The 26466-nt window shown below is 49.8% G+C and overlaps 3 protein-coding genes across 3 annotated transcripts; 1 reads left to right on the plus strand and 2 right to left on the minus strand.

Annotated features, from left to right (window-relative positions):
* Positions 1-161: 161 nt before the first annotated feature.
* On the minus strand, positions 162-3149 carry PLA2G10 (phospholipase A2 group X). Its single transcript, XM_015811958.1, has 4 exons — positions 3080-3149; positions 1652-1811; positions 441-547; positions 162-310 (listed from the first exon to the last, which is right to left on the minus strand). Exons 1-4 carry the CDS (start codon positions 3147-3149, stop codon positions 162-164), a joined length of 486 nt encoding a protein of 161 aa, XP_015667444.1.
* Positions 3150-7618: 4469 nt separating this feature from the next.
* On the minus strand, positions 7619-10912 carry LOC107284005 (alpha-N-acetylgalactosaminidase-like). Its single transcript, XM_029283345.1, has 7 exons — positions 10722-10912; positions 10311-10485; positions 9755-9932; positions 9216-9310; positions 8574-8735; positions 8098-8295; positions 7619-7884 (listed from the first exon to the last, which is right to left on the minus strand). The coding sequence occupies exons 1-7, from the start codon at positions 10910-10912 to the stop codon at positions 7624-7626; spliced, it is 1260 nt and encodes a 419-aa protein (XP_029139178.1). The 3' UTR covers positions 7619-7623.
* Positions 10913-14022: 3110 nt separating this feature from the next.
* On the plus strand, positions 14023-26436 carry ZC3H7A (zinc finger CCCH-type containing 7A). The gene is made up of 22 exons (XM_015811978.2): positions 14023-14116; positions 14575-14614; positions 14996-15193; positions 15567-15725; positions 16237-16317; positions 16400-16435; positions 16940-16973; positions 17486-17766; positions 18034-18247; positions 18545-18609; positions 18961-19162; positions 19794-19955; positions 20165-20361; positions 20957-21054; positions 21277-21458; positions 21848-21927; positions 22403-22536; positions 23374-23479; positions 23970-24078; positions 24418-24551; positions 24931-25094; positions 25491-26436. The coding sequence occupies exons 1-22, from the start codon at positions 14049-14051 to the stop codon at positions 25678-25680; spliced, it is 2934 nt and encodes a 977-aa protein (XP_015667464.1). The 5' UTR covers positions 14023-14048; the 3' UTR covers positions 25681-26436.
* The last annotated feature ends 30 nt before the right edge of the window (positions 26437-26466 follow it).

The raw sequence follows: 26466 nt of genomic DNA on the forward strand, positions 1-26466 counted from the left end.
GCATCCCAAAGGAGTTGGGCTTGCGCTGGGTGACATCCTGGAAGTGAGACCCCAGCACTGCCCGCAGACTCTCCCGGTGCAGCAGGACGAGGCTGGGCCCTCCGAGGGAGAGTAGCCTGAATTGGAAGGTGGACAGGCAGAGAAGCCGCGCAAGGAGAGCGTCAGTCGTCTGGACAGGTGGGGCCCTTCTCTCCACACTGGGTGTCTGGCCAGAACAAATAGGTCATGTTGTAGGGGGCTTTTGCCAGGCACTTGGCTGCGCTGCGGTCACACTCACAAGCCATCTTTTGGCACTTGTCTTCGATGTCGTCTGCAAAAGGAAAAGAGACCAACAAGCAGTGAAGCAGTGAGTTGCCACACGAAGCTTTCCAAGTAGGCTGGATGGGGCGCCTGGGATGCTCCGGCCTGTCCTTCTGCCGCTTTTCTCTCGAGCAACTCACCACACTTGGCTTTGCCGTCCTGGCACTCCCAGGGGTACCACCGCGTCTTGGGGGCGCAGCTCTCCTCCTCGGCTCTTCCATAGCAACAGTCATGCTTAAAGCAGCACCTGGCAGAACCAGAGGAGACCCACTGAGCCAAGCTCAGGTGAGCCCCCTCACCCACCCCCTCTCAGCCTGCTGATCAGGAGTGGACGCTGTGCTTCCTGCAATAGGTAATGGTGCTTACTCAGGTGGGTGATCATTTTTATATCTATAATGTAGATAGATGGTGTGGGTAAAGACAACTTTTGGAGAATTAATTATTGCTCTTTTGGACAGTTGGAGCTCCAGGCCGCCAAGAGAGCTGCGTCCTCTCACCTGAAGTGGCTTCTGTGCAGAAAGCCCAGGAGGGCGGTTTCCCCAATTCCCCAGTGCTCTCACTTTCAACTTCATTTTAGTTTCCCCCAATAATCCTGAATAATTTATAGTTGAGCTGGATTTGGAGGCATCCCGTTCAAGGGCCAGTCCCAGGGGTCCACTAGGGCAGCTGGCCAGGAGGAGCGCCCAGAGGCCATCCAAAGCCCCTAGTTCTACACGAAGTGATGGTACTGTGGCAGCTTAATCTGATGTGAAACTGGTGCCCAGCTTGCCTCTACCCCTGCCTTTAAAAACGAAGCTGGGCAGCTGGCCCATATCAGCCAGGGTGTGGGCTAAAATATGAACAAAGGAAAACATGTTTCCTGGCCAAAATGGGTCCGTCACTCCTGGCTGGACTTGACCTTCGCAACTGAAGCAAAGGTCTCATTTTGCCAAACTAGTGGAAGCGAAAGAACATGCGTTTCCAACTGCTTAAAATACACTACAGCTAAATATTACTCTTTGGGGAAGCTTCTATTCTGGTTTATAGCGATGGCAGGATGTGGTGTAAGGAGGGTGGCTTGGCATCGCCTGAGCCTTCTCAGGATGATGTGCCTTCCACGTTTGCACTTTCAGATGCAGGCGTGAGCTCAGCCACTTCCCAGAATCCCTCCAGCTGTGCGCACACTTAAAAAAAGACTGCTGATCCAGGATATCTTAAAAGCAAAGGCATCTGGCAGTTTCTCTTTTTAATCCAGCTTCCCAGTTCCTTTGCCTCAGGATTCCAAGCCTAAGAAGCAGACCAGAGGGAGGCTGCTTGGCGCCCAGTGGGAGCCCTCACCGGCCATGGGCAAGAGGCCGACAGGAGCACTTACCAGTCGACTTGGTCCTTGGGCCAGCCACGGCCTCCCCAGCCGCAGTAACATCCGTAGCGAATGTAGGCCAGGGGTGTTCGCCCCGTAGTGCACCGGATCATCCCAGCCAGCTGGAGGATTCCTCTGCGGGGCCGAGAAGGGGTCTTGCCCAAAGGGCATCCTGCCATGGGGAAGGAAGGAAAGCAGCATCAGGAGGGCAGCTCTGGGGCAGGGGGGGGGGCTTGCCTGTCCTCTGCTGCCATTCCCAGCTGACTTTGCTCCTGGTTAAGTGGGGTGGGTGGGTGGGGGCAATTCCAATAAAGCTGCCTAGCGGTCCCCAGCAATCCACTTGAAAGGCAAGAGAAGAAGATGCACACATGAGGAGAGTCTCTCATTCACGGAGCTGCCCCAAAGCAGGACCCACCCAAAGCTCTGACCCCCAAGGAGCCCCACGTCCAGTAGCAGCAGCAGCAGCAGCAGAGGTCCCAAGAGATGCCCAGGGCTGTTTTCAAGGTGGGTTGCCGGGGTTCAAACAGGAGGTCGGAGGCCCCCCCACCCCCAGCTTCCTGGGGCACTAACAGGACCCCTTTGCCATCAGCCTTCTCGCTGGGCGTATGGAAGCTGTAACAGCCTTTTCCCATCTCCCTCTTTGCTTTACGGCATCAGGTAAACAGCACAAAAAGGGAAGCCACCTCCGTGGGAAGGCCAGGTGCAGCCTGCAAGGGGGCCAGGGGTGCTGGGAGAAAAAGATTCTGCCAATCTATATTAGGATAAAGTAGAAATGGATCCTCTGGTCATGTTTCCTGTCTGGTCTACCTCACAGGCTGACACCAATCTTGCAAATCCGTAGGAACCCCAATACCTCAATACCCCGGGGGAGGGCGCGGTGCCCATCCCAGAGGGGAGTCCAAGGCAATTCCCCCAACATGCCCCTTGAAAAGCAGCAGGGTCCCTTTCTCTGGGACCTCCGTTTGGGCAGGTCACCCCCTTAAGCTGTGCCTGGAAATGTGCCCGCCCCCCAATCATGCGAAGGGTAAAGTCTGCTGCTCCCAGTTTCTTTGCTCCACCAAGTAGCACCCAGCGAGATCAGTGCAGGAAGAGGCAACTCAGCGCCCTCCAGACCTTCTCCATTGTCAACACACAGTAATCAAGCCGGAGACGCGGGTTCAGCTCGATGACTTTGGGCCAGTCCCTCCCTCTCGGCCCCAAGAAGTAGACAATGGCAAGCCATTTCCCAAAAAAGTGGCCAAGAAAACTTCAGGGACCGGTCCAGGCAGTGGCCAGGAGTGAACACTAATTCGTTGTCACCAACCCTCCCCTTAACCTGGTTACCGAATTAACCCACACTCTGGATTCATCCCACGAACGAGTTCATGCAAGCCCAGGGTCCCTCGGCAGCGCCGCCGGGGAGGGCACCCCGCGGGGAAAGAGGGCTCGCCGCCAACTCACCGCTCCGCACCAGCCCCAGCAGCCCCAGCAGCAGCAGCAGCAGCGCCGGCGGCAGCAGCGGCGGGGCCATCAGCGACAATCCGGGGAGACGACCGGTCCCGCGCTCTGCCCGTCCGTCCCGTCCAGGCGCCGCCGCGGAAGCCTCTGCTTCTCCCCGTCCGGCCGGCCGTTGCGCTTCTGCCGCCGCCTCTCGCCGGTCTTCATCCCCTCCTCCGCCCACGCGCCCGCCCCGCACGCGCCACCCAGCCCGGGCGGAGCGGCGGCTGCTCAGGGCCCTCCGGGGCTCCCGCCGGCGTCGCCGCAGGGCTGTTGACGGGCGTCCCTGCGCAACTGCCGAGAGAGAGAGAGAGGGGCGAGCGTGGCAAGCTGGAGCGAGCAGCGGGCCGTCTGCGGGGGCGGGGCAGCCCCCAGCCCCACCTGAGGGGCACCGCGAGCGCTCGCCCCCGACTCCCCCCCCGCCCGGCCAGAGCTGGGCTTCCCGGGCTTCCGGTGCTGGGGAGCGAGAAAGTCGCCTGCCCAGGCCTGGGGGTCCCGCGCCTCGCCGTGGGGCTCAGCTAATGGCCGGCCGGGCCTTTCCGTGGAAGTCGAAGGACAGGCAGGATTGGGTTCCCTTGGAAAGCTCCCCCCCCCGTCTGAAAATGAAAGAGCTCAAGGACAGAGAGAGCCCAGGGCCCATGCGCCACTCCAGCTGGGTCTCTGAGCTGGGGGGCCTGAGGCTGGGCGGAAGGTGGTACCCGAGTGCAGCGAATGGGGGGGGGGAAAGGCCACCCGTTCGCTTTCCCAGCCCTGTGTCTCCCTGACCAGGTGCCCTTGTCTCTAATTAAGATTGTTTGTTCTAGATAACAAGGGTGGCGAGCATTGCGGGTGTTCCTGGCACAAGCGCTCCCTGGCATTCTTGTCATTCACTCTGGCTTTCAAAGGTGTTTGCGGCTGAAGACGCCCAGCAGCACAAGTAGTCTGAGGGCCTGGCAGCCCCTCTTCCTGCTTCCTCTGGGTAAAAGAAAGTGGTGTGTGTGTGCAAATCATCTGCTGCAAAATGAATTCCACCCAGTGCCACGTGGCCTTGGACTTCCTGCACCTGGTCTCCCCAAAGGTCCCCTGCCCATTGGCCAGACCCTTCCTGCTGGCAGGGCTTATACATCCCAACCTCGGCTTCTCTCTTCAGAAAGGGGGAGTTGGGCCCATTCTTTTGGGTCACCTCATCGTGTCTGACCAGCACCACCAAAGCAGGATGGACTGGTTGGACAATCAGGTGGGGCTGGCTCATCCCCCGGGGCATCTTCCTTCCTCCAGCCTGCCCTTGGCACACCCCCAGCCCCTCTAGGGTCTTCTTCCGGCTGCTCTCCTGCTCCCTAGGAGGAGGCCTACTTGAAGGCAGCTAAAGTTCTCTCTCACCCTTTTAACTTGCTATTTAACCTGATGGTGGATGACGCGCTTCTTTGTCTCATGGCTTCTTTGCAAAGAAAGACAAGAAATTACGAATGACAACTCCTTTCATGGGGGGGTGCTGTGTCTCCCCCCCCTTGCAATGGAAGTCAGGCTCCAGGCACACCACCAAGATTGCTACAGGAGACAACCTGAGCACACACAGGCACATTGAAACTTTCTCAATATTTTTTTTCTCCTCCTGTATTTCCCAGAAGTGGCACCATGAACATCCAGCTAATTGAAGCTGTGGGCAGGTGACTTGCACTGGAAACACACCGACTTGCACAAGATGCCAGTGCAGCGTCTCCTGCCTGCACGCAAGGAGAGTTGGCCGTGACTTGGCTCCAGGATTTTCACCACCTCCTCCTTTCTGCAGACAGCCCTGGGGCTGGTTACTCTCTTGCCCTCCTATTTCACCTGGCTCCAAAGGAGACCAAGTAAAAAGAAACTGTTTTACAATATTTGTCCAGCTGGCATCACAACAAGGCACTTTAGCAGCAGGGGTCAGGAAGTCAGCAGGTTCCAGATACTATTAATTGTGTTCTCGCAGCTGCAGGAACTGGCAGGAGTGCAAACAGCCATCCTGGCAGCTGTGGGCTGAATGAGTCCTTTGCAGTGTGTGTGTGTGTGTGTGTGAATTATCCCTCTTCCTGTGCAGAAGCCCCAAAAGACGCCCTGGTCCCAGGACCGCTCCCGTTAATCTGAGCCTGAGGTGATATTCCTCATAGCTGTTTCTTGCTGAGATGTTGCCATCCAGGATTCAAGGACCTTGCAAAAATCCGGAGTATCTGAACAGCCTAGTAATCAGGGGTAGGCAACCTCCCAACTCCCAGAATTCCTGAGTCAGCATAGCTGACTCAGGAATTCTGGGAGTTAAAGTCCATGAGTCATAAAAGAGCCGAGGTTGCCTACCCCTAGTGAAAGCTTAGAGATGCATCACCCTGCTGGCTGACACTCCAGTTGCAATCCAGTAAAACCCCTTTCCACATGTGTCCTAGCTGAAAGGATGCACGGTGGCTTCTTTCAGTGTGCGCCCTCTGGGTCTCAGCTGGGAGTCACTGACACACCTGGTAATGTTGTAATCCCCTCCCCCAAATCATGTGCGAGTGCATTGATTTTAATTTATTTTAAAAAGTCACATGTCTGATCATCTTAAAAACAGAACTCTGGACAGCTCTAACAACAATAAAACCCCCAAACCATAAAATTGTAAAACATACACCCAAACCTGCCGCCACCTTCATCCCCTAGGGATGCCCGGGTGAAAAACGCATCTTGATGGCCCTCTGGAAGGCTGGGGGGGGAGGGGGGAGGGAGAGCTGCCACTGGTGTCACTGATGAACAGGAAGCCGTGCACTCACTAACAACAGACCTTCCAGTTTAATGATTACAAAAACTGGTGCGAGTTTCATTGTAACAGTCACATGCATAAGTGCAATTAGCAAACCATTTAGACCGGATACATTTTGCAATTATATATTTGGTTATCATTAATATATTAGTCATCATTTCCAAAATTATTTTGGGTGTCTCATTTAAATATAACCACAGAATTAATAACTCAGTTGGTTCATCAGAAGACAACCTATAATTTCCTACACCATTTGGACTTTCGCCATTTAGCCAGAAGACATTAATCAAAAGGCTAATCATACTCTGACTACTTTATGTACTAATCCTTCTGATACTGTATGCAAAAAGTAGTTTTTCATGTTGACCTCCTTCCCTGTGGAAACCCAGTTTGCTGTAAACGATTCTGGGACATGTCAAATTCCCATGAGGCACAATCAGCATGGAAATTGCGATGCTCCTCAGAAGGTGCTCAAATCAGTCATGCGGCAATGTGTCTTTCACTGATGCTCAGGGTTGCTACTCTTGATCTGCCACATTTTGATGGGCAACTGCAAGATGGCGCATTGAGACTCCAAATTGGCAGCTTCTGCAGACTGAAGTGGTAGCCACAAACATGGACATTGGAGCAGGAAGATCTTCAGGGTTGTTTATTACTGTGGCATTTCTCCACATAAATAAGAGATACATTCTAAAACTCAAAATATTGAAAAATAATACACATGTACCCTAGCAGGATTCAGAACAGATGACTACAATCTGGATACGATCTTAAGATGACCCAGATCAAGTGCATCAAAGCTCCTCCATTTTGGCTTCCCTCAAAGCAGCCACATCTTCCCAGACCAAAGGGGTGCTCTCGCAGCCCTCTGAGGGAAAAAGAGCCGGGGGAGCCCCCAGTAGCCCCTCAGCCATGGAAAGTCTCTCCAGGAAGGTCATCACATTTGAGAGCCTTTCGAGGGGGGCTCGCAGGGTGCCTCTCAGGCCCCTGCTCTGGCTTCGCTCGCCTTGCGCAGTGTGGCTGCTTTTTGGACCCTTTTGCTGGTTCTGCTGGCCGCCTCCCTCCGAATCTCCAAGCGGAAGCTGAATGTGGGCTTTCAGAGAAGATTTCTGTGGGGGAAAAAGAGATTTGGGGCTGGGTGAAGGAAAACCGGTCAATCGGAGACGTCTCCCCTCCTTTCTGAACCAAAGCAACATCAGCAACCTGCAAATCCCGCCCCCGCATGCAAACTTAATTGGTTCCTCGGCTTCCCCTCGTTTGGCCCAGCAGATGCTGGGTGCACCAGCATATGAGACACACTGGAGAGCAGGTGAGTTGCCCCACTCCCCCTCTGCCTCTCCTGGTTTTTGGAAGGCAACAAATACTGGATTACTGGAGCAACTGAAATGAGAACCATTTAATTCCAGGGAAGATGAGCAGCTTCTGGATCCAACCCCGTTGAGAAGGGGATGCAGCCAGCATCCAAGCAGGTCCCTGCCTCGTGACAGTCACTGAGTCCCAGCCAGGAGCATTGGCTACAGACGAGCTTTGGTGCAGGCCTGCAGTTGCAGTGAGCTCTCCGTTCTTTGCACTTTGTGACATGGGTAAGGGCTCTGCCTCAGAAAGTGGGTCTTCAGAAATTGAGACCCCTCTTGGGAGAAGCAGCACCAGCAGGACAGATAGGAAGTGGGGGGCTCACTTTACCTTCAGCTTCACTGCAAGGAGAAAGCAGCCAGTCCTTCCCAGAAATGCACCCTGGGCTCCCTCGCCCTCCGCAATGAAAGGATTAGCACAGCGGGTTCAGGAAGAGCAGCAGCACTCCAGTGGGCGTCACCTTGGCACTGATGGTGTCATTGAGGGCATAAACGCCCATTGACAGCTTGTCCAGAACATCATAGAGCCTATAGCCTGCGCTGCAGCCTGAGATTCCCAGAAGGCTCGGGGTTGTGGCAAATGACCGTGGGGCCCCATCAGTTCTGTTGTTCAGGACTGCGACCGCATACTGGCCATTGACCAGGGGCCTCTTCCATACTTCAAAGTTCTGCTTCTGTTTGAGAGACAAGCGGGGCACAGAGCGGTGACCAACCTTGCTCAGGCCACAGATGTGTTTTTTTCCCCATCCAACTTACTCAAAGACTCACAACAGCTCCTGCGCCCAGAGAAAGGCTGCCACCCAGTGGCAGAAGTGCCAGGGCAAGGGAACCGTTTTCCCAGGCACAAGACAGCCCTGCTCTGGTGCAGAGATTTCCCCCACACACACCCTGGCAAGGAGTCTGCCTTGAACTCCCCTCAGGTCCTGATTAATGTAGATCAGGAGCGGATTCTGCAGCATGTCTTTGGCCTCCTCTGAGATGTTCCTCAGGTTGCAGGAGATGAAGAAGGGGGCTGCCAGGATCGCCCACAGCGCTGCCTGCACCTTCGACTGCTCGTGGCTCAGGCCAAAGTCACTGACAATCAGCTGGAAGGAGACAGGATGCCAGGCAGCCGGGAAGAGAAATCAAAGGAAGCCCCCCCACTTTGGGATCCCACAGACCCCAGTAGCAGAGCTACTTCAGAACTGTAGAGTTGGGCACTGAAAGCAGAATTTCTAGTTGTGCATTTCCCAGCCCACTTCTGCGCATTTTCCCTTCACCTTTACTGGCAACTGATCTTCAGGGTCCCCGAGGAATGGCCATCAGATCTCAAACTCTTACCCGGGCTCAGGGCCTGGGTTGGAGGTAAGGAAGAGAGTCTCACCATGTCGGGGTCATTCCACCTTCCAGGCCCTGAGGCTGGCTGCAGGATATCCTGATTGTCTCCGTACCATTCAATGATGTGGAAGAGGCTGTCCCAAGTATCTTCAATATCAGCGTAATTTCTCCAGAAGTTACAAATCTGGCCCAGTAAGGTGTAATTCACCTTAATTAAAAGAAGCAGATTTATGCTTCTGAAATGAAAGACAGGCCTACTACGTATTGGAGAGAAGCAATTATAACTACTGCTATCCTCAAAACTGCTTAGTAGACCAAAGGAAAACCAAAAGAATTGCCACAACTAATGGAGTGGGGTCTATGGCTGGAATACAGATTTGATTTTGATTTGATTTGCCATTTTATGCTTTCTGGAAGAATAGGAGGAAGTGACCTCAACAGCCACGGGAAAGAGGCCTATCCAAAACCTGGGAGAGGTACTGGCTTTTGCTCCCCTGCCCCCCCCCCCCCGCTGTCATCCTTGCCTCACACTTTTGTCTCCTTAACACACCGCAGCCCAGAGTTTCATCCTAGGTTCACAAGGTGTCTTTCCTTCTTTCCACGGACTTCAAAGAAACATGCCCGTGAAAGTGGTCTGCTGCAGAAAGGCCCTTTGCTGGAAAAAGCGGGAGTCGGGGCCTGAGATTACCTTTGGCGGAAGACCCCCTTCGTAAGCTGGCCAACTGCAAGACAAGGCGATGGGCCTCCCAGTTTGATTCAGCGCTCGGCTCATTTTGGGGTAGCCTGAAAAATGCCCAGAGAGTGTGGCAAGAGACCGTCAGTTGCGCAGGCAGAGGCTGCTTAAGTTACTTCAGCCACCTCCCCTGCCCCCCCCCCCGGGAGTCCCCCAAAGCCATCAGCCTCCATTCCTTGCACAGCAGGGGGCTGTCTTGGAAGCCACTTTGAGAACCCCAACTCGACTGGCCTCCCTCAAAAGATGTGTTCTGACTTTCATTCTCTGGTGCCTGAAGGGGAAACCCCCCCCCCAATGTTCCCAACAAATTGCAATGTTGCCATAATGAGCAGCAACAACCTCGTGCAAACTCTGCCCCTCCCTGGCTGGCGGAGGCAGGCATGAAGTGTTGGCAGCATCTGGAATGAGCTGGTTTGCTCTTTTCCACCTGTCCCCAGACCCCCCCTCTCCCTCATGTGCTCCCCCAGCCACTCTTCCGCCACGGGACGGCTGACCTATGGCCTTGAGGGAGGAGTTGGAGAAGCAGCCGTCCAGCTTTAGCATGTCGACCCCCCACTCTGCAAAGGTGTTTGCATCCGTTTCCACAGTATCCAGGGTGGTGCCCGGATAACCCGCACAGGTGGTGTTGCCCAAGTCACTATAGATGCCAAATTTCAAGTCTTTGGAATGAACCTGGAGGAGGAGGAGGAGGAGGAGGAGGAAGAGGAGGAGAGGGGAAAGGGGCTGAGGATGCCCAGTGCACGAGGGATGAGGATCTCAGGGGCCCAACTGGCAGCCGGAGCTGAGCCAGGTTGCTGCATTGTGAGACCCTCCCTGGATGCAGCTCTTAAGGCCTGGCCTAGGCTCCGTTTTCAGAGGGATGTAACACAGCATGCCCGACTGCATTGGGTTAAAGAGATCAAGCGGTTCTATTTATGTGCAGCCTTGCTTAATCACTAATGAATCATGAAACACAGATGCTTGATGTTCCATATTGGGGCCGTAAGAGATGTTTTCTTATCCACTGGAAAGCTTTTGGCCATTTTAGGGCAGGCCCTCCCTTGCACTCACATAGTCAGCCAGGGCCTTCATCCCGCTGGGGAACCTCTGGGGGTCTGCCTGGAGCCTCCCGAGGGCGTCCCGCTTGCCAGCTGCCCAGCAGTCATCCAGGGTGACGTACTCGTAGCCCAGCTCCTTCCACCCGTCCGCAGCCAGCCGGTCCGCCATGGCCTTGATCAGGTGCTCGCTGTTGGCAAAGGAAAGGCGCCTTGGTCTCCCAGGAAGCTTCCTTCATCCCAGGAGGCGGCGGCAGGTGCAGCGGATCGTGGGAATCTCTTCCCTGCGCAAAACCCATCTAAGCTCCCAAAGGTCTGCGATTTCTGAAAAGGCGTTCCGACGGTCTCCGGCATCACCTCCACCAGCATGCAGGTTGCGAAAAGGAGGCGCCTTCGGGAGCCCCGGTCGACCCTCGCGCTCCCGCACCTGATGCAGTTCTCGGGGTCCTTCGCACAGTCCGTGTTGCACTTGAAACGCACCCAGGGCTCCCAGCCCATCGGGGGCGTCCTCAACAGCCCGTTGTCCAGCGAGGAGACGCGACGGGCCAGGCCGAGCAAGAGCCCCAACGAGAAGAGAAGCAGCGGCCGAGTAAGCGAGTCAAAGTCGCGGCCGGGCATTTTACAACTCTACTTCGGGTCTTTGGCAGCGACACGAGTCTTCCCCGGAGGTCGTCAGAACAGGCGCCAAACCTCCAGCCGCGTTCCGCGCCGGTCCCGCCCGCGGGAGCAGAATCTGGATCGAAGCCGAGACCCCCGCCCAGCTGGCGGGCTTCCCCAGAAGGCGCATTGCGTCACAGGGAGCCCCTCTGTGACGTCGCGACTTCGAACCACGCCTCCACTTAGCACCGCCTACGGGGGGGTACTTCTCGCTTCGCGGAAAGCCGCGCGCAGGCGCACATCTCCATCCCCTAGGAGCGGAGCAAGTCTGTGGCCGGACCAGGTGTTCGGACCCCCCCGCAAGCAGGGCGTTCCACGCCTCCCTCTCTTGTTAGCGTCCGGATTGCACACGGCTCTGCCTATAGGGCGGGGGGACAATTTCGGACAAGCACGCTCCCTCTTTAGCCACCCTCCTTCCTGAGCTGAGGGACACCTCGGTTGCCCTTTAAAGGGGGAGCTCAGATAGTGCGGGACCGTAGGATCGAAATGATTGACCTATCACAAGCGTCCATCAATGCAAAGTAACCAATGGGCAGGGAGAAGCTTTTTCTTCCGGCCAATGGGAACGAGAGGGAGAGCAATCTCGACCCGGCCCTTTGCCCGAGTCGCCCGTGGCCCCGCCCCCGAAGCGACTGCCCGCTTCGACCGCCGTTTCGCGTGGTGGCGCCTCCAGGCGGCCTCCGGTCGAGAGGGGGCGCTCTAGCTCACGTGGCCAGAGGCCCAGCCCGGAAGGGGATGCCGGCTAGGCGGAAACAGCGGAGGGGGGAGAGAGGCAGAGGGCCTGGCTCGCCGCGACGCTCCTCGAAAGCCGCCGACGCCGATTCCTCCGCCGACGCGACGCGGCCCCGGCCTGAGGGAGCTGGAGAGGCCGCAGCCAGAGCAGACGCGGGCGCGATAACGGAGGTGAGCTCGCTCTGGGCCGCCCAGCTCCCCCGCGGCGGGCGAGGGCCCCGCGCTCCCCCGGGAGGGGAACGGCCGCTTCCCCCGCACCGACCCCGGCCGACAGGCGGCCGGTGTGCTGGGCTCCCGGGCGGAGGACGAGCAAGCGGAGGGGGAGGCGCCCTTCTGGAAGGGGGGCGGGCCCGGCCCGACAGCGCCTCTGCTCCCCCTCCTGCCGGGCCGCGGAGGCCCTGCCCTGCCCGAGGCCGGCGCTCGAGAGGCCTTTCCAGCCGGCCCCCGCGCGGACCTGTGGCCCTCGGTGGAGGCTCCCCTGGGCCGCGTGGCCCCCTGGCGAAAAGCAGCCTCCCCTCGTTGACCCCCTGCCGGCCCAGGGCCCGCCCGCCCCCCGGGAGGAGCTCCCGGCACAGCTTCCCGGGATCGTCGTCACATTTGCTTCTTGTGATCCGCCTTTCAATTTGGGAGCGATTCTGGCATGTGGTTTTATACAGTTCGAGTTTTATTCCTCGTTCTGTTAGAGTCTTTTTCATGTTCGAATGGGGAGCTTGTGCTACAGGTGGGCTGGGAGGGGAAAATGGGGTCCTGGTTTGTTCCCTGCTGCCCTTGAGAGCTTGTGGGCAGGAAAGCAACTCATAAACGGGATATGTGGAATAAAATCATATTTACAGACTATTCAGATTATCTATAGGATTGAGACCGTCTTAAAGTCACTTGGGGTGATTTATAATAATTTCTTATTGTAAACCTTCAAATTATGATTCTCGGGTGTGGTTCCTTTCAGAGGTTTGGAGCCCCAGCCGGTAATTCTTTGGCAGAGAGGTTCGGTAGAAAGGTTAGTTGAACCAAACGCAGGTGCAGTTAGTCCTCAACTTACAACCATAATTGAGCCCAAAATTTCTATTGCTAAGCAAGACAGTTAAGTGAGTTTTGCCCCATTTTGTGACCTTTCTTGCCACATTTGTTAAGTGAATCACTGCAGTTGTTAAGTTAGTAACACGGTTGTTTTACGTGAATCCGGCTTCCCCATTGACTTTGCTTGTCTGAAGGTCGCAAAAGGGGATCACACAACCCCGGGACGCTGCGACTGTCATAAATATGAGTCAGTTGACAAGCGGCTGGATTTCGATCACAGGACCATGGGGATGCTGCAATAGTCATAAGTGTGAGAAAGTCATAAGTCACGTTTTTCAGTGCTGTTGTAACTTTGAACAGTCACTAAATGAACTGTTGTAACTCGAGGACTACCTGTATAGTAGCCTTGTTCTTTGGTTTGGTTTTCCTTTCCTTTTCATTTTTGGTGTGGCTGTTCTCTGTTAAAATGGATTATATGTTAAAACGGACTCATGATTAATGGTGAGTCTCTTAATCATATTGTAGAATAGATTTTCTTAAAATATGTTGAGGTAGACCAGTTGTCTGGAATATTTCAGAAATATTCAAATGAAAAGTCCTGCACTGTTTGAAGTATTTTGTTTTGTTCTAGATGGTAGGGCTTGTCTTGATAAATTTCTTTAAAATATGGCTGTATTTATTTGCATTTACTTTTGTTGTGTAATAGTTTAGTATTTATGTTGCAATATTTAGAATGAGCTAAAGCAGCAAAAAAATTTTATAACATCTTAATGTGCACCATGTTTTTTGTGAAATAGAACTCGATTTTCTCAGATAAATTAAAGGGTTTATTGCTATTCGCTGGATTGGTTTAAAATATATTGCAACAACCTTGCTGGGTGGATATCTTGGGGAATTGTAGTCCCAAGTATTGGGAAAAGAACTGCTAGTAAAGGTGCATTTTAGTTTCCCCCCCTTGGAATTAGAAATATGTTGATTTTTTTTTTTTGAAAAATGAGATTCTGCAGGTTATTATATTTATATAGATCCCAGTTTCAGAGGGTATGATAGAACACAGGCAATATTTATTGCCTAATTTATTTACTTGGTCTAAATTAGCAAAGCTAATTAATGTATGGATCACTTCAGGTGAAACAACTCTAAAGATTTTTTATCAATATAGTTAATATAAACAAACTTCTTTTGTAAACATGGATTTTATTTTATTAGAGTTGATGTTCAATAATTTAGGACTGATATTGGAATTGAGTATTTCCATAACTTCTCACAAATTGTTTTGCAAGCCAGCGACAGGCTGTGACTTTTGTTTCAGAAGCTGTGTACTGAAGACAAACGTGCTCAGGATAACATGTCCAGTGTTCCAGTGGACAGAAGCATCAGGCTGCAGGACATTAAGAAAGGGCTGCAGTTTATACAGTAAGAACTTTGAGTAACTGGATAGCTGTGTCTGAGAACTGTTGAACCTCTGCTTAAAACATGACGCAACATTTTTTCTTCTTACATACCTTGTGCTAAGTTTTCTATTAAATATTAGCTAGCTTTGCTGTTACAAAATAAAACCTGGGCAAAAAATTCTCTTGATGCACTGTCTCTCATATGTTGTGTTGCATAGTACTCTTTAATTTGCATTTGATCGCATCTTTATTTTGGAATATCTGCTATACATGGAACTGCACATTTCGCCCTGTTAGCAATATTATACTCCAATCATATTTCCTCCTTGGTGTTTTTAGAGATAATCTGGATTGCAAAGTTCATTCTTGTGGCAAGTGTATAGTGGGGGTAGAAGCCAAGGTCGAGAATTTCAGTGGCAAGTGTCTTGGGTGTGCGAGATCCTTGAAGGTGATCTGATACTTTATCTTTGTGGTTTCTAGGTCTACTCTACCATACCCTGGGTCTCAAGAACAATATGAGGTAACTGGCCTTCCTTTCTGAACTTCTTTACCTGAGGCATTGTGGTCTCAGCAGTGAGTAGAAACTTCTAGAATCTTGGCTGTTGTAGGATGTGATGATTTAATCTCTTACCTTATTGACCATGTCAGCATTGTCTAATTAGTGATTGGTTGTTAGTAGTGGTTGTGTGGAGGTAGCAGAAGGGCTATAGGTTTCAGGACTTCCTTACTGCTTTTTGTTAGATGGAACATTACTCCAGACTGATATAAAGCTTTGCTATGAGATGCACTTCTTTGCGCCTCTGCCTGGAGCCACTCCAGAACAAGTTACCGACAATAGCAAAGCGCCCCTTGTTGAGCTGCAGAACTGCCTGCGTGACTTACCCGAGGATTTATGTTTCAGATCTTCATACGAGAACTTGTTAAAAACCTGTTTAATGAAGGAAACGATGCATACCGAGAAGGTGATTGGGAAGGGTCACTGAACCATTATTCTGAGGCTTTGAACATAGCTGATTATGCCAATTCTGAAGGAATCCACATTTCTGATGAAATATTAGAGAAACTACATGTTAATCGTATAGCCTGTTACTCCAAGAAGGTAGGTGCTTCCTAAAAATGCTCATGGCTTATCAAGAACTAGGTTTCCATTCTGTAACACTGGTGGGTGTGGTGGAATCAGCATTTTGTCATCCCAGGCAGTTAACAGTATAGTAGTAAAAACAAACACTATATGATTCTTAACACAAATATAGCAAAATACAACAGTTTCATCACCATAAAATGGCAGTAATAATAGCAGTCTTGGCAATGAGCATTCTAAGATCATAAGAGCTTAAAAAGTACCTGGCCTAGCAGCTCCCTGATGTACATTTTGTGTTTGCCTGTGTGGCATGCCTTGTCTTGGAATATGCTTGCAGCCTGAGATTCAAATCACAAAATGCTTGACACTATTCTGTCCTTCATTCTTACAGGGGTCACATGATAGAGTTCTAGAAGAATGTGGGATAGTTTTAAAATTGAATGAAAATAATTTCAGAGCCCTTTACCGGAAATCCAAAGCTTTAAAAGAACTGGGAAGATACAAAGAGGCTTACGATGCTGTGGCAAAATGCTCCCTCGCAGTGCCCCAGGTGCGCATGTCCTGTCAGCTAGTGGGGGAGGGGGGCATTAATGGGGTTTCCCTGCATGTGGTTTCAAAACAACAGAGAATAGAAAATTCCTCTAAAATAAAATGCTGCTGGAGAAGCTTGACTGTTCCTATCTTTGTGCTAGCAATCCCATGGCCGGGGAGGGAGTGAATACATGTGCAATTACTAGATATTGCTGTATTATTTTATTGGAATGTTGCACGTGGCCTAGAATTGTAGCTGACTGAGGTGATAAATGAACCTCAAGGATGCATAAATGTACATCATTACCTTGCCTGGACTCACTGCAAGAATGATTCATGTAGGTTTACTGGCATCCCTCCCCAGTGGCCCCCAGGTGCCTCTTGGTGCACAGTCCCGACTCCGGGTGGCTCCCTGCAGGACTCGGATCAGATGCAGGTGGCATTGATGTACCTGATGCCGCTGTGTGAAATTTCTAACAAAACTTTTGTGGATAATTTACATTAGATCCCCTTTTTATTTTAATTTCTAGGATGAAAATGTAATAAAATTAACTCAAGAACTTGCTCAGAAGCTTGGATTGAAAATAAGGAAAGCCTATGTTAGGGCAAAAGTAAGTGAAAATAACTGGGTACTTCTGTTCTGAAGTTTTTGCCTAATGCGTCTGTTACTTACAAGGATATGCTTCCTTGCAGTCTTCCCCCAACTCTGCTTCTGGAGAAGGAGCAAAGGTAAGGTTTTGTTCTGCTTTCTTTTTAGATCTTATTAGTGAAGTAAAAATGTGTCTTTCTTAATTTTTAAATATTCCATTTGGAACCTCTGTCTGCTAGAGGTTGGTTTAATTTAAATATTTAGAATAAATAGAAGTTTGAATGGTCTGTGTACTGTTCTTGCTTAGGATTTTTAGCCAAGATTCCCCTTTCATAACTGAAAATAAAAGTAAGATTTGCTTTTGAAAGAAGGAGGCCAGCTTGCTGATTTCAAGCTTCCCCTGTGAACAGCACTGGAGTCATGCTTCAGTGGCCACTTTGCCAAAAGCGATTTGCAGTTTATTGAGTCTGTATGCCACCTGACTCCCATCAACTTTTAGTGGTTAATTGAAAGGATATCTGGTATCAAAATTGCAGGAGCATCTTGTCTTTTACTTAGCCGGGTCTGACACATTTTATAAAGGAGCTGGCCTAAGTCTTTTGCTGTTTATACCTCTGGATGACAAATCTTTTGCTTGCTTTCAGAGCTCAAATTCTTCTGTAGAAGACATTGAATCAGGTGAGGCCTCCTGGACTTAACGGGAGGACGGGTAAACAACAGCATCACTTTGTGTGGGTCAGCTAGAGGTGGCTCTGTCCATTCTTGCTGGTTTGAATTTCTGTGGGATGGAGATACATTTCTCCCCTCCCAAAGTCTAAGTTGGGTTCCATTGGCTTCTAAGTGGGCAAGAGAGAGTCAGGGATGAATGGTATCCAAGAATTGAACAGCTGAAGGAAAGGTCCCTCTGTGAGATTTTTCCTGCAGCTTTCTCCTTGCCGTTCAACACACGTTGCTTAAGAATCTATGCTTGTTTATTTCTTTATAAATGCAAGGGTAATGTTTGCTTAAGTGCCAGACAGTCACACTTCTCTGGATCTGTTGCACGAGCCTTGCCTCTCTTCTGGGGAAAGCATCCATTGGTACTTTTTTTTAATCAGTGGGGGCTGAGAGAGGATGTGGCAGCCTCCAAGCTCCTTGTCCTTTAAGAATCTCTGCTAAGAGCTCTCTTCCCGAACCAATATCTCTTTCAGATTTTTCCAGTTGGACGGAAAAGATTCTTTCTTCCTCCTCCACTTCCTCTTCCCCTTCCAGTTTTGCTCCTGAATTGCCAAGTGACCTGCCTCCGTTAGCAGCTGTGTCCCGCATGGCTCTCCCGGCGGAGAAGACTGCTCTCTCTGCCCCTCCACTGGCCAACGGAGGGCCCTTCTCTATCCCGGACGGCTGCTTGGACTGCGAGGATGGGGATGACATTATTGGAGATGAGCTGGATGAGTTGCTTGACTCAGTGTCTGATCCTGGTGAAGGTGGAATGGTCAGTCCCCTCGCTTTACAGAATAGGGCTGAGGGGGAGGGGCTGCCTTGTCCTCCAGTGCCTCTCACAAGCTCCCCAGGGTCTTCTGTGGGGTTCTTTCCTTTGGGAAGGGGGGGGGTTAGAGCTGCATTTCTGCACAGCCCGAGTTGTCATCTGTCCTGCGGGTTTCTCTTGAAGCAGAATCAGTCTCAGGGGGAGAGAAATTTTGGCAGGGACCTGGGCAGAATTAACTCGTGTTGAAGGCCGCAGCCTTTTTCTCTTCCTTAGCCAAGTGCCGTCGTCCGAGGAGCCATGCCAACCGCCACCATTGCTCCCAGCATCCCATTCTCTGCCCCTCTGCTTGGGACGTTGTCAGTTGGGGCTGCTCGATTTGTTCCTGCTGCCGCCTCTCTTTCTGAAATGTATTCCCAGCCCCTGGTTTCTGCCCTGGACAACTTTTGTTCCTCTTTAAATGCTTTCTCAATCGGCGACTCTAAAAAAGGTAAGATCAGCCTTAAGCAGAGCCTAAAAGGAGACGTGCTTCTGTCAAGGGTTGCAGCCCTCTGTGGAGACATGGGCCCCAGGAAGGCAGCACCACATCGGGGCATCAGTTTCAGGGGGCAAAAGTCAGAAGTCCTGACTTCCCCACCTGAAATCAAAGGTGGTGCTTAAAGGGGACTGGGTTCTCACAGAAGCAATGCCCGTCCTTGTCCTCTGAGTGAGACCATTGCCCATCTTGCTTTGCGTGCATAACCAATATGTACCAGACTAACATATGTGGTGTTCTTAATTCCAATAGATATACCCAATTCTCTTTCTAGAGATGTCAACGCAGCATTAAGCAGTAATTCTCCTCTTCGGCTTGTAAGTATCTTTCACAAACACTTTGCGGTTCTAAAACAATTTAGTGCAAATTTTAGATGGGTTTGTTTTGGTCATGTCTTTTTTTATTGGAATTGTAATCTCAGTACATTTTAAAACAAGCTAGGAGGCATTTTAAAACATTTGAGGCCTGGATTCAAATCTCTGTAAGGCCCCAGGATGGCCTTGGGTTCAGCCGCCATCTCGCAAGGTGGTGGTAATGATAAGAAGGAGCAGAGGAAAAGATCCCTAAAGAATTCCCTGGGTTCCTGGAAAAGAGGGCAGGGTAAAAATGGATTCCACGGCTACAGTGAGACAGTTTTCCAGCAACAATGCATCCGTTTCCTCCAACAGATGAACGGTCCCACAAGTTTGTTTGGGTCTGAGACCTACATGGGGATTGCAAGTCCAGCTCGCAGTGACTATTCTGGCGTGTTCAGCAGCACACCTGCCAATGTGCCTGTGCCAACGGCAGCCTCCTCTTTAGTGGCGAGAAACCCCCTGGAAGGCACCCATGAGCTCAGGCAGGCCTGCCAGGCGTGTTTTATCAAGAAGGGTGAGGAGCTGGGAGGGGGCCTCTGGGGCGACGATTGGGGGTGAAGGCAGCTCCCCACATTTTAGCCTTTCAGCCTTTTCTGAGAAGGGCCATTATCCTTTCTGCCCCTCTTCCTTTTCTTCTTTAGCTTGAGCTCTTAACCGCTCTTTCTTTTGGTTCCTGAAAGCCTCCCTAAAATACAGGCTGGCTGGATAAGAGGATGTTTTGGTCAGCATATGCAGCTGTGTGTATGACATTTGCTTTCTACGCATGAAACCTGACCTTTTAGGTTTTATAACTCATATGACCTGTTTTTTCCCCCCTTCATTTGATTTTCAGTATACATATATAAACTAGTAGAGATTACCCTGCCCACCTTTTCCATATGTTAGTTTCAGAACATTTCAAGAGCGAGAATGTAGAATGTAAAAATGTATTGCTTTTGAAAACAAAAGAGAACAAGAGAACAGGCTGCATCAGTGGAGATCACACTTCTTATGGACCCCGTTGTGTTCAGCTCAGCTTCTACCTGTCAGACTTTGATAATGTTAGCTTCCAAATTACCCCACTCCAGCATTTAGAAGCTAGAGAGAATCAAGTGGGCTGGAAAAAAATGGGTCAAGCTTTGTAACCTCTCTGCTGTTTCCTTTAGATCCCAAATCATTGGAGTACACTTACCATCTGAACTTAGAGCACATATGTAAGAAGGACATCCTAATTGGTAGAATAAAGAACTCTGAAGATAAATCCTGGAAAAAAATAAGGCCAAGACCCACAAAAACCCAGTATGTGGGACCATATTATATATGTAAAGGTAAGGGTGCCCTTTCTTGGATGCCTGTTTGGGAGCCCCATTTCCCCAGGGGTTTGGGGCGGGGAGCAGCATTTCCTTATTGACTTTGAAAGAAGGTTCCCTGGGAGGCCCCGGGTTTCCCCGTTTCACACAGGGGAGGCTGAACTAGGACCAGCCAGGGGCTCCACCAGCCTCCTCTCTGCCTCACTTGCTGTCTGATGGTGCTGCAGATGTGGCCGCGGGAGAGGAATGCAGATATTCTGGCCACTGCACTTTTGCCTATTGTCAAGAGGAGATTGACGTGTGGACCCTGGAGCGGAAAGGGGCCTTCAGCCGGGAAGTCCTCTTTGAAGGCAGCGGAGAGATCAGCTTGACAGTTTCCCGGCTTCTTCAGGAGCATCACGGACTCTTCATGTTTCTGTGCGAGGTGCATTTCTTCTTAGGCCACACAAGGGAATTTTACCATAGAGCCCCCTGTCGCTTTAGGGAATGGTTTCATTAAGGGTGGGCCGATGGTTCTGGCTTGGGCTGACAATGTCTCCTCTTCCTGGGTTGTTGTTTTGTCATTAGCTTTTAGCCACATCAGATCAATTCGTCCTGGCAGCAATGTGGCCTCCATAAGGACCCCGTGTAGGCTTCTGGGAATGTAAGGCATAGTTGTCAGCTATCTGCCCCTCATAAATTCTAGTTGTTTTTCTTCTGATTTACCAAACCAATAGAAGGTAGCTACTCAAATAAGCCTAAGAAAAGGAAAGCTACACTTTGCTCCCCCCCCCCCCCACCAGCAGCAGCAGCAGCGCAAAAGGCCAAGGAGGCTCGTCTTTTAGCTGCCTTTTCTGTTTCAGCATCTCTTGGGCTGCAGAGCCAGCTTGCTCCTCTCTCCAGGACTGTTATTTCATCCCCAGAGTTACTCCTCCTTGCCAGTTTTCTGGTCTTGACTGCTGTTGGGTTGGCCCTTGCAAGCAGAATGGGTCAGGAGTGGATTGCCTGTTTTGTTGAAGCGCCTTGGTTTTGCATTCCAGAAATGTTTTGAGCATAAACCCAGAATAATCAGCAAGAGGAATAAGGATAACTCCTCTTCCTGCTCTCACCCTGCTATGCACGACTTTGAGGAGAACAAGTATGTCCCTTTTCTGCCTTGTAGTTCAGTCGATAAAATGTGCCCCTTTCCCCACTGAGAATGTGAGTGTGCAGGAGAGGATGGCTGTAGTAAGAAAAAGAGTGCAAGTGTGTTAAGTGACTAGGGAGAGGTGTTCCTAATTAAAATGGCTTATACGATTTTCAAAGACTTTCTTTACTTACCCTTGACCTTTCTCTAAAATTCTCCAACAACGCAACCTAGGTGCCTTGTCCACATTTTGCGAGAAACGACCGTGAAGTATTCTAAGATTCGACCCTTTCACCCTCAAGGTCAGCTAGACCTGTGCAGGCATGAAGCTCGCTATGGCTGTTCACGGGACGATGAGTGTTTCTACGCTCACAGTCTTGTCGAGCTCCAAGTGTGGATGATGCAGAGTAAGACAGGTGAGACTCCGGGAATTAGGCGGATAGTTCCTCATCCAGCCATCCACATGCTGTAAAACACTTTTCTAAAATGTGATTGCTCTTTAAGCAGAAATGTTTTAAGAGCCGAATCTTTTCTTCTGTTTTTGGCATTCTTAAGACAGTAGTACTTTGTGCAGTACTATGAAAGCAGAAAATAACTTGTATGTAAAATGATCTGCAATCTTTTGCTTGTCTTATCTGAAAGTAACCCCTTGCGGGAGGGGAAAATCAGTGCAGAGGTGCCTAGCATTGCACTGCTCCTATGCCTGGGCAAGATCATCCCGCTCGAAGCTATTTAGAAACGCTGCATCACAATTTTGAACTGTTTGTAAAGTAGTCTTCCTCCTTGGCTCTTTCCCTCCTTGCAGGTATTACTCATGAGGCTATTGTTCAAGAATCAAAAAAATATTGGCAGAATCTGGACTCTGCTGCTGCACACGGAGCGCAGGTATTTCTCTTAGATTGCCTCACAAAGAGATCAAAATACTGTACTGGCTTGCAAAACAAATCCTCTCCTAAAAGTTGCTTTGCTTGCCGAAGGAATTAGGTTCCATTCCTGTAGATGTTGTAGCCTCTTTTGCCTCTCAGAGAAGAGTATACTTAAAAAGAAATAACAAAAGCTAACAAGCCCTCTAAAAGTTTAAATTATGTCTTCACTGTATCGGTCCCTTCATTGCTTGCTGAGGAAGATATTCCGTAGGTGCTGCCAAGAGCTCCCTCCATGATTGCCATCCACCTGGCTGCTCCTGCAGTTGCTTTCGGTTGAGGGGGGGAAAGTTTCTGAACCAAATCTTAAGTTTCAGATAGAGCCGCATATGGGAAAGTGACCATTATGGCTTTGTCCTTTCTTCATGGGTAGTTAATGCCCCAAAGAATCATTTTGATCGCTCTAAAATGTCTTGTGTTCTGTTGTATCTCTCAAGGTTCTCAGCAACCAGGTGAAGCACGGTTCCCTGAATTTGAAAATGAAGTTTGTCTGTGCTCAGTGTTGGAGACACGGCCAAGTTAATGAGCCAGACAGAAACAGAAAATACTGCAGTGCAAAAGCCAGGCACCCGTAAGCCTTTTCTGCTTTTCAAAGGTGCAGGGGGGCGGCGAGTGGGTTTACCTGAGTTAATATGGTTTCCTGTTCAAGTAGCTGCTCTCCTTTTCTCCACCTGAGGGAATCTGTGGCCCGCTTTGTTTCCAGGCTGGCCCTTAGCCACAAAGTAGACTGGTCCGCTCAGGTTGCCTCTCTGCCTCTGTGTTGCCTGACTTGGCTGACAGCAGAGCTTCAAGCTGTGAGACCAAGGCAGGAGTCTTTCCTTCTGCTATCTGATCCCAAAAGCTGCTGTGCTGGGCCTGAATAAAGTCTTCAGCTCCACACAGGGCTTCAGAGCCACTACAGAATTATAAAAGGTGCAAAGCTTTTGAGTTCTCTGCAGCTCTTCAGCAGCCTATTTCAGCACTTCTCAACTTTGGCAACTTCTTCAAGCATTGCTAGCAGGGGAATTCTGGGAGTTGCAATCTACACATCTTAAAGTTGCCAAGGTTGAGAAGTGCTGAGCTAGATAAGCCCCTCTCACCTGAAAGCGGGGCGCTGTTAAAAGCCCCAGAATCTGCATTTAGGATGGACTCAGGGAGGAGACTTTAGGTAGGCATGCTTGTCCCAGGATGATGTCCAGGTGCTGCCAGGCCCTCTTGGGGACTCCTGGAACAAGGCAGCAAATAGTTGTTGGACGCCAAGTTACAACTGTTTGATGTCCATTTGTTTTGGAGGGGGTTGTCAGTGGTGTCCTCAAGAGTTTTGTTCAGATCCACAAGCTGAGACATTTCCATTTGTGGGAGTTCCATTTTGTTTTTGAGGCAGCCATCTTGAGGCAATGATGTAGCTGGGTGGGCCTTTCATGTACAGGTGGACCAAAGATCGCCGTGTGATGCTGGTGATGTCAAACGAGCGCAAGAAGTGGAATACAATTCGCCCCCTTCCCACAAAGAAGCAAGTGCCTTTGCAATTTGATGTGAGCATGTCTCTATAACCTGCTTTTTTTCTTTTCTTAATTTGTTCTTCATTAGAGAAGCAACTTTGCATGATTATCCAAGTTTTATCCAAGTCAGTTTGTTATCCTATTTTAAAATGTTTTTCAACCATTTGAATATTAACAAAAATCCTAGACTAGGAAAATAAGGATAAAATTTACCTTAAGGGAATGGAGGTAATTTATTTGCCTCCCATTTTTCTCTGAAGAGGGGTTGCAAGGGGTACTCTGTAGCCCTTGAGTCAGGTGGACTGAGAGAGTGGCCCAGATTTATCCATAGGGGTACATGCCAAGCCCTCTGTGCCCTCAGAGTCACTTGCAGGCCAGAACAGGCGTTGGCTTTGCTGATCTCGCCGCTTCCTCCTCCTCCTCCTCCTGCCATCCAAGCCCCTTGGTTGCCCAAAGCTCTTGCTCTCCCCCCCCCCCCCAGGTAGAACACGTCTTTACTGACTGGCTCCTTTCCTTTGTCTAGCTGTGCAATCATATTGCGTCAGGCAAGAAGTGTTTGTATGTTGGGAACTGCTCCTTTGCTCACAGCCAGGAAGAGAGAGAAATGTGGACGTACATGAAAGAGAACGGCAGTAAGTAAACCATTGCTGAAAGCAGGAAGTGAATCCATAGGCCTTACGCCTTCGCGGGTGCCCTTCCTTCCTTTCCCCCTTCGTTTAGTAGATGGGTCTCTCCTGTTTCTGTCCCCTCTTTCTGGGGATGACCTGGTTAACATTTGGCTTCCGGTAGTCTAGTTCCTAGATGGAAGCATTACCTTAAAGATCTGAGAGAATAACCCCAGGTTTCTGTGACAGAATTAAGTTGCATTAATAAGAGTCCTTGAGTTTATTCTGTTAGTAATAACTCGCTTCTCAGCTAAAGCCCACTCAGAGAGTCTCCTTGCTCAAATGTCACTTGCTCCTTTCCTTCAGTTCAAGACATGGAGCAGCTGTATGAAATGTGGCTGAAGAGTCAAAAGCCAGAAAAAGGAGAGGATACAGTCCCTCAAGCAAACAGAGAAAATGGGAAACAAATTCATATGCCAACCGATTATGCTGAAGTCACAGTAAGTCACAGAGACCGAGCAATTACCCTGGATTCAGCCTCCTTGCTATGCAATGCTTGCTTGATGATTGTGTGGCCTCTTGGCAGAGGAGAGAGCTTTCTGAGGCGCTGAAGTGCAAGAGGTCGGGATGTCCGGAATCTTCTGTTCTGGGTGTAACCTAAGCATGCCTAAAGCCAGCCCTGGAGGGCTATTTACTGGTTGGTAGTAGCGCCCTGCGGCTTATATGCTTGTGTGGCTTTTGGGGAGGAGCCAGCAGGTACACCCAGGCCCTCTCAACACATTCACTTCTGGAAAGCTGCAAGTTTGGCTCTGTGCAAATTAGATTTTTAGATTTACACGTGCGGCTGCCCTGCAGTTTTCCTTTGGGTTGTATCAACAGGTAGACTTCCATTGCTGGATGTGTGGCAAAAACTGCAACAGTGAGAAACAATGGCAAGGCCATATTTCTTCTGAAAAACATAAAGAGAAAGTTTTCCACACCGAAGATGACCAAAATCGCTGGCAGCATCGCTTTCCAACTGGGTGTTTCAGCATTTGTGATAGGTAGGTTCCTTCTGAAAATTTGGGATCTGCTTATTACATCAACACAAAGGTAGCAGTGATGGGTTATGATTCCTTTAGGCTCCCAGTTTAGCAGAGTTGAAGTAAAATTGTTAATCCATTTCACTGTCTGTAACATGCCAAAAGCTGGGCTTCTCTACTTTGCCTTTTCAGTAGCGAGCAGAACTGATGTTAAGTTTGGCAGCAAGGCCAAACCACAATAAATAAGCCATCCCTTCCCCCCCCCTTCATTGCCTGCTTAGAGAGGCTCAGCCAGGTGGGAAGCTGGCACGGATGGCAAAAGGCCTTGCCTTGTATCCGGGGTTGCATTCGACCCTTGGTGCCATGCACTGACATTGTATTCGAAGAAGGTGTGACTCGCTTGTTTCTGTTGTGCAGATTTCTGGCTGGGGCATGTATCGAGGGAAATAACTGTAAATTTGCACATGGATCGGCTGAACTCCGCGAATGGGAGGAGCGGAGACACGTCTTAAGGATGAAGTTCAACAAAGCCCAAAAGGACCACTTGATTGCTCCCAACGATAATGACTTTGGAAAATATAGTTTTTTGTTTAAAGATTTAAACTAATATGATAACAATGCATTGTGTTGCCAGATGGAAGCATAAAATCAGAATTTGACAATAATCAAAAGCATGTGACAGAAGCTGCAGATTTTCTGCTTTTATTGGCCCGTATTGTTCCTCCTGAAGAACAAAATGTAGTAGATGTGTTAGGGGGAGTAAGTTGGCGGGTCTGTCTGTGCTCTCATGAAACAGAATGGTGAAGTCATAATAAAAACCACAGCCTGAAGTCTTACGTGCTTATTCGCCTTCTGTTGGACAGAAGAAAGCTGGAAAATAGCCAGAGGAGGGTGTTGTAATGCCAAAGGAGCCCCTCCGGCTGGCCTTTCAGCTGAAACCTTTTAAGGTAGGCTTCTTAAAACAGAGGGTTTGAGCTCAGAAGAAAATGATGGATGAAATTCTTCAGATGTTTTAATGGAGAAGATTTCTTTAAAAACCAGTTTGCTATTTATCTCTATGTAGGTTGCTTAATAAAAGGATTTTCTTATTAAAAAGATTTTAAGCAAAATAACCATTTAACGACTATATGTTGAATGGGGTATTTTTCTCTATTTGTATGTTTCAATATAACTTACCAAAAAGGATCTTGGAAGAGAGATGTGTATTACTTTTTTGAGAATCAAGTAGTTAAAAATTTTCTTTCTTGGTCTTTACTGTTAAATGATGATTTTGAAAGATTCAGGTTGTATGTCAGTATTGTGTATTGTATGGACCAATATTGCCTGTAATAAAAAACTTTACATAAAGACTTTCCTAAACCCATCTCGGTCTCCTAAAAGGATCATTGATAAG

This window comes from Protobothrops mucrosquamatus, unplaced genomic scaffold, assembly GCF_001527695.2.
Source record: "Protobothrops mucrosquamatus isolate PMUCROS unplaced genomic scaffold, P.Mucros_1.0 scaffold60, whole genome shotgun sequence".
Classification (NCBI taxonomy): Eukaryota; Metazoa; Chordata; class Lepidosauria; order Squamata; family Viperidae; genus Protobothrops; species Protobothrops mucrosquamatus.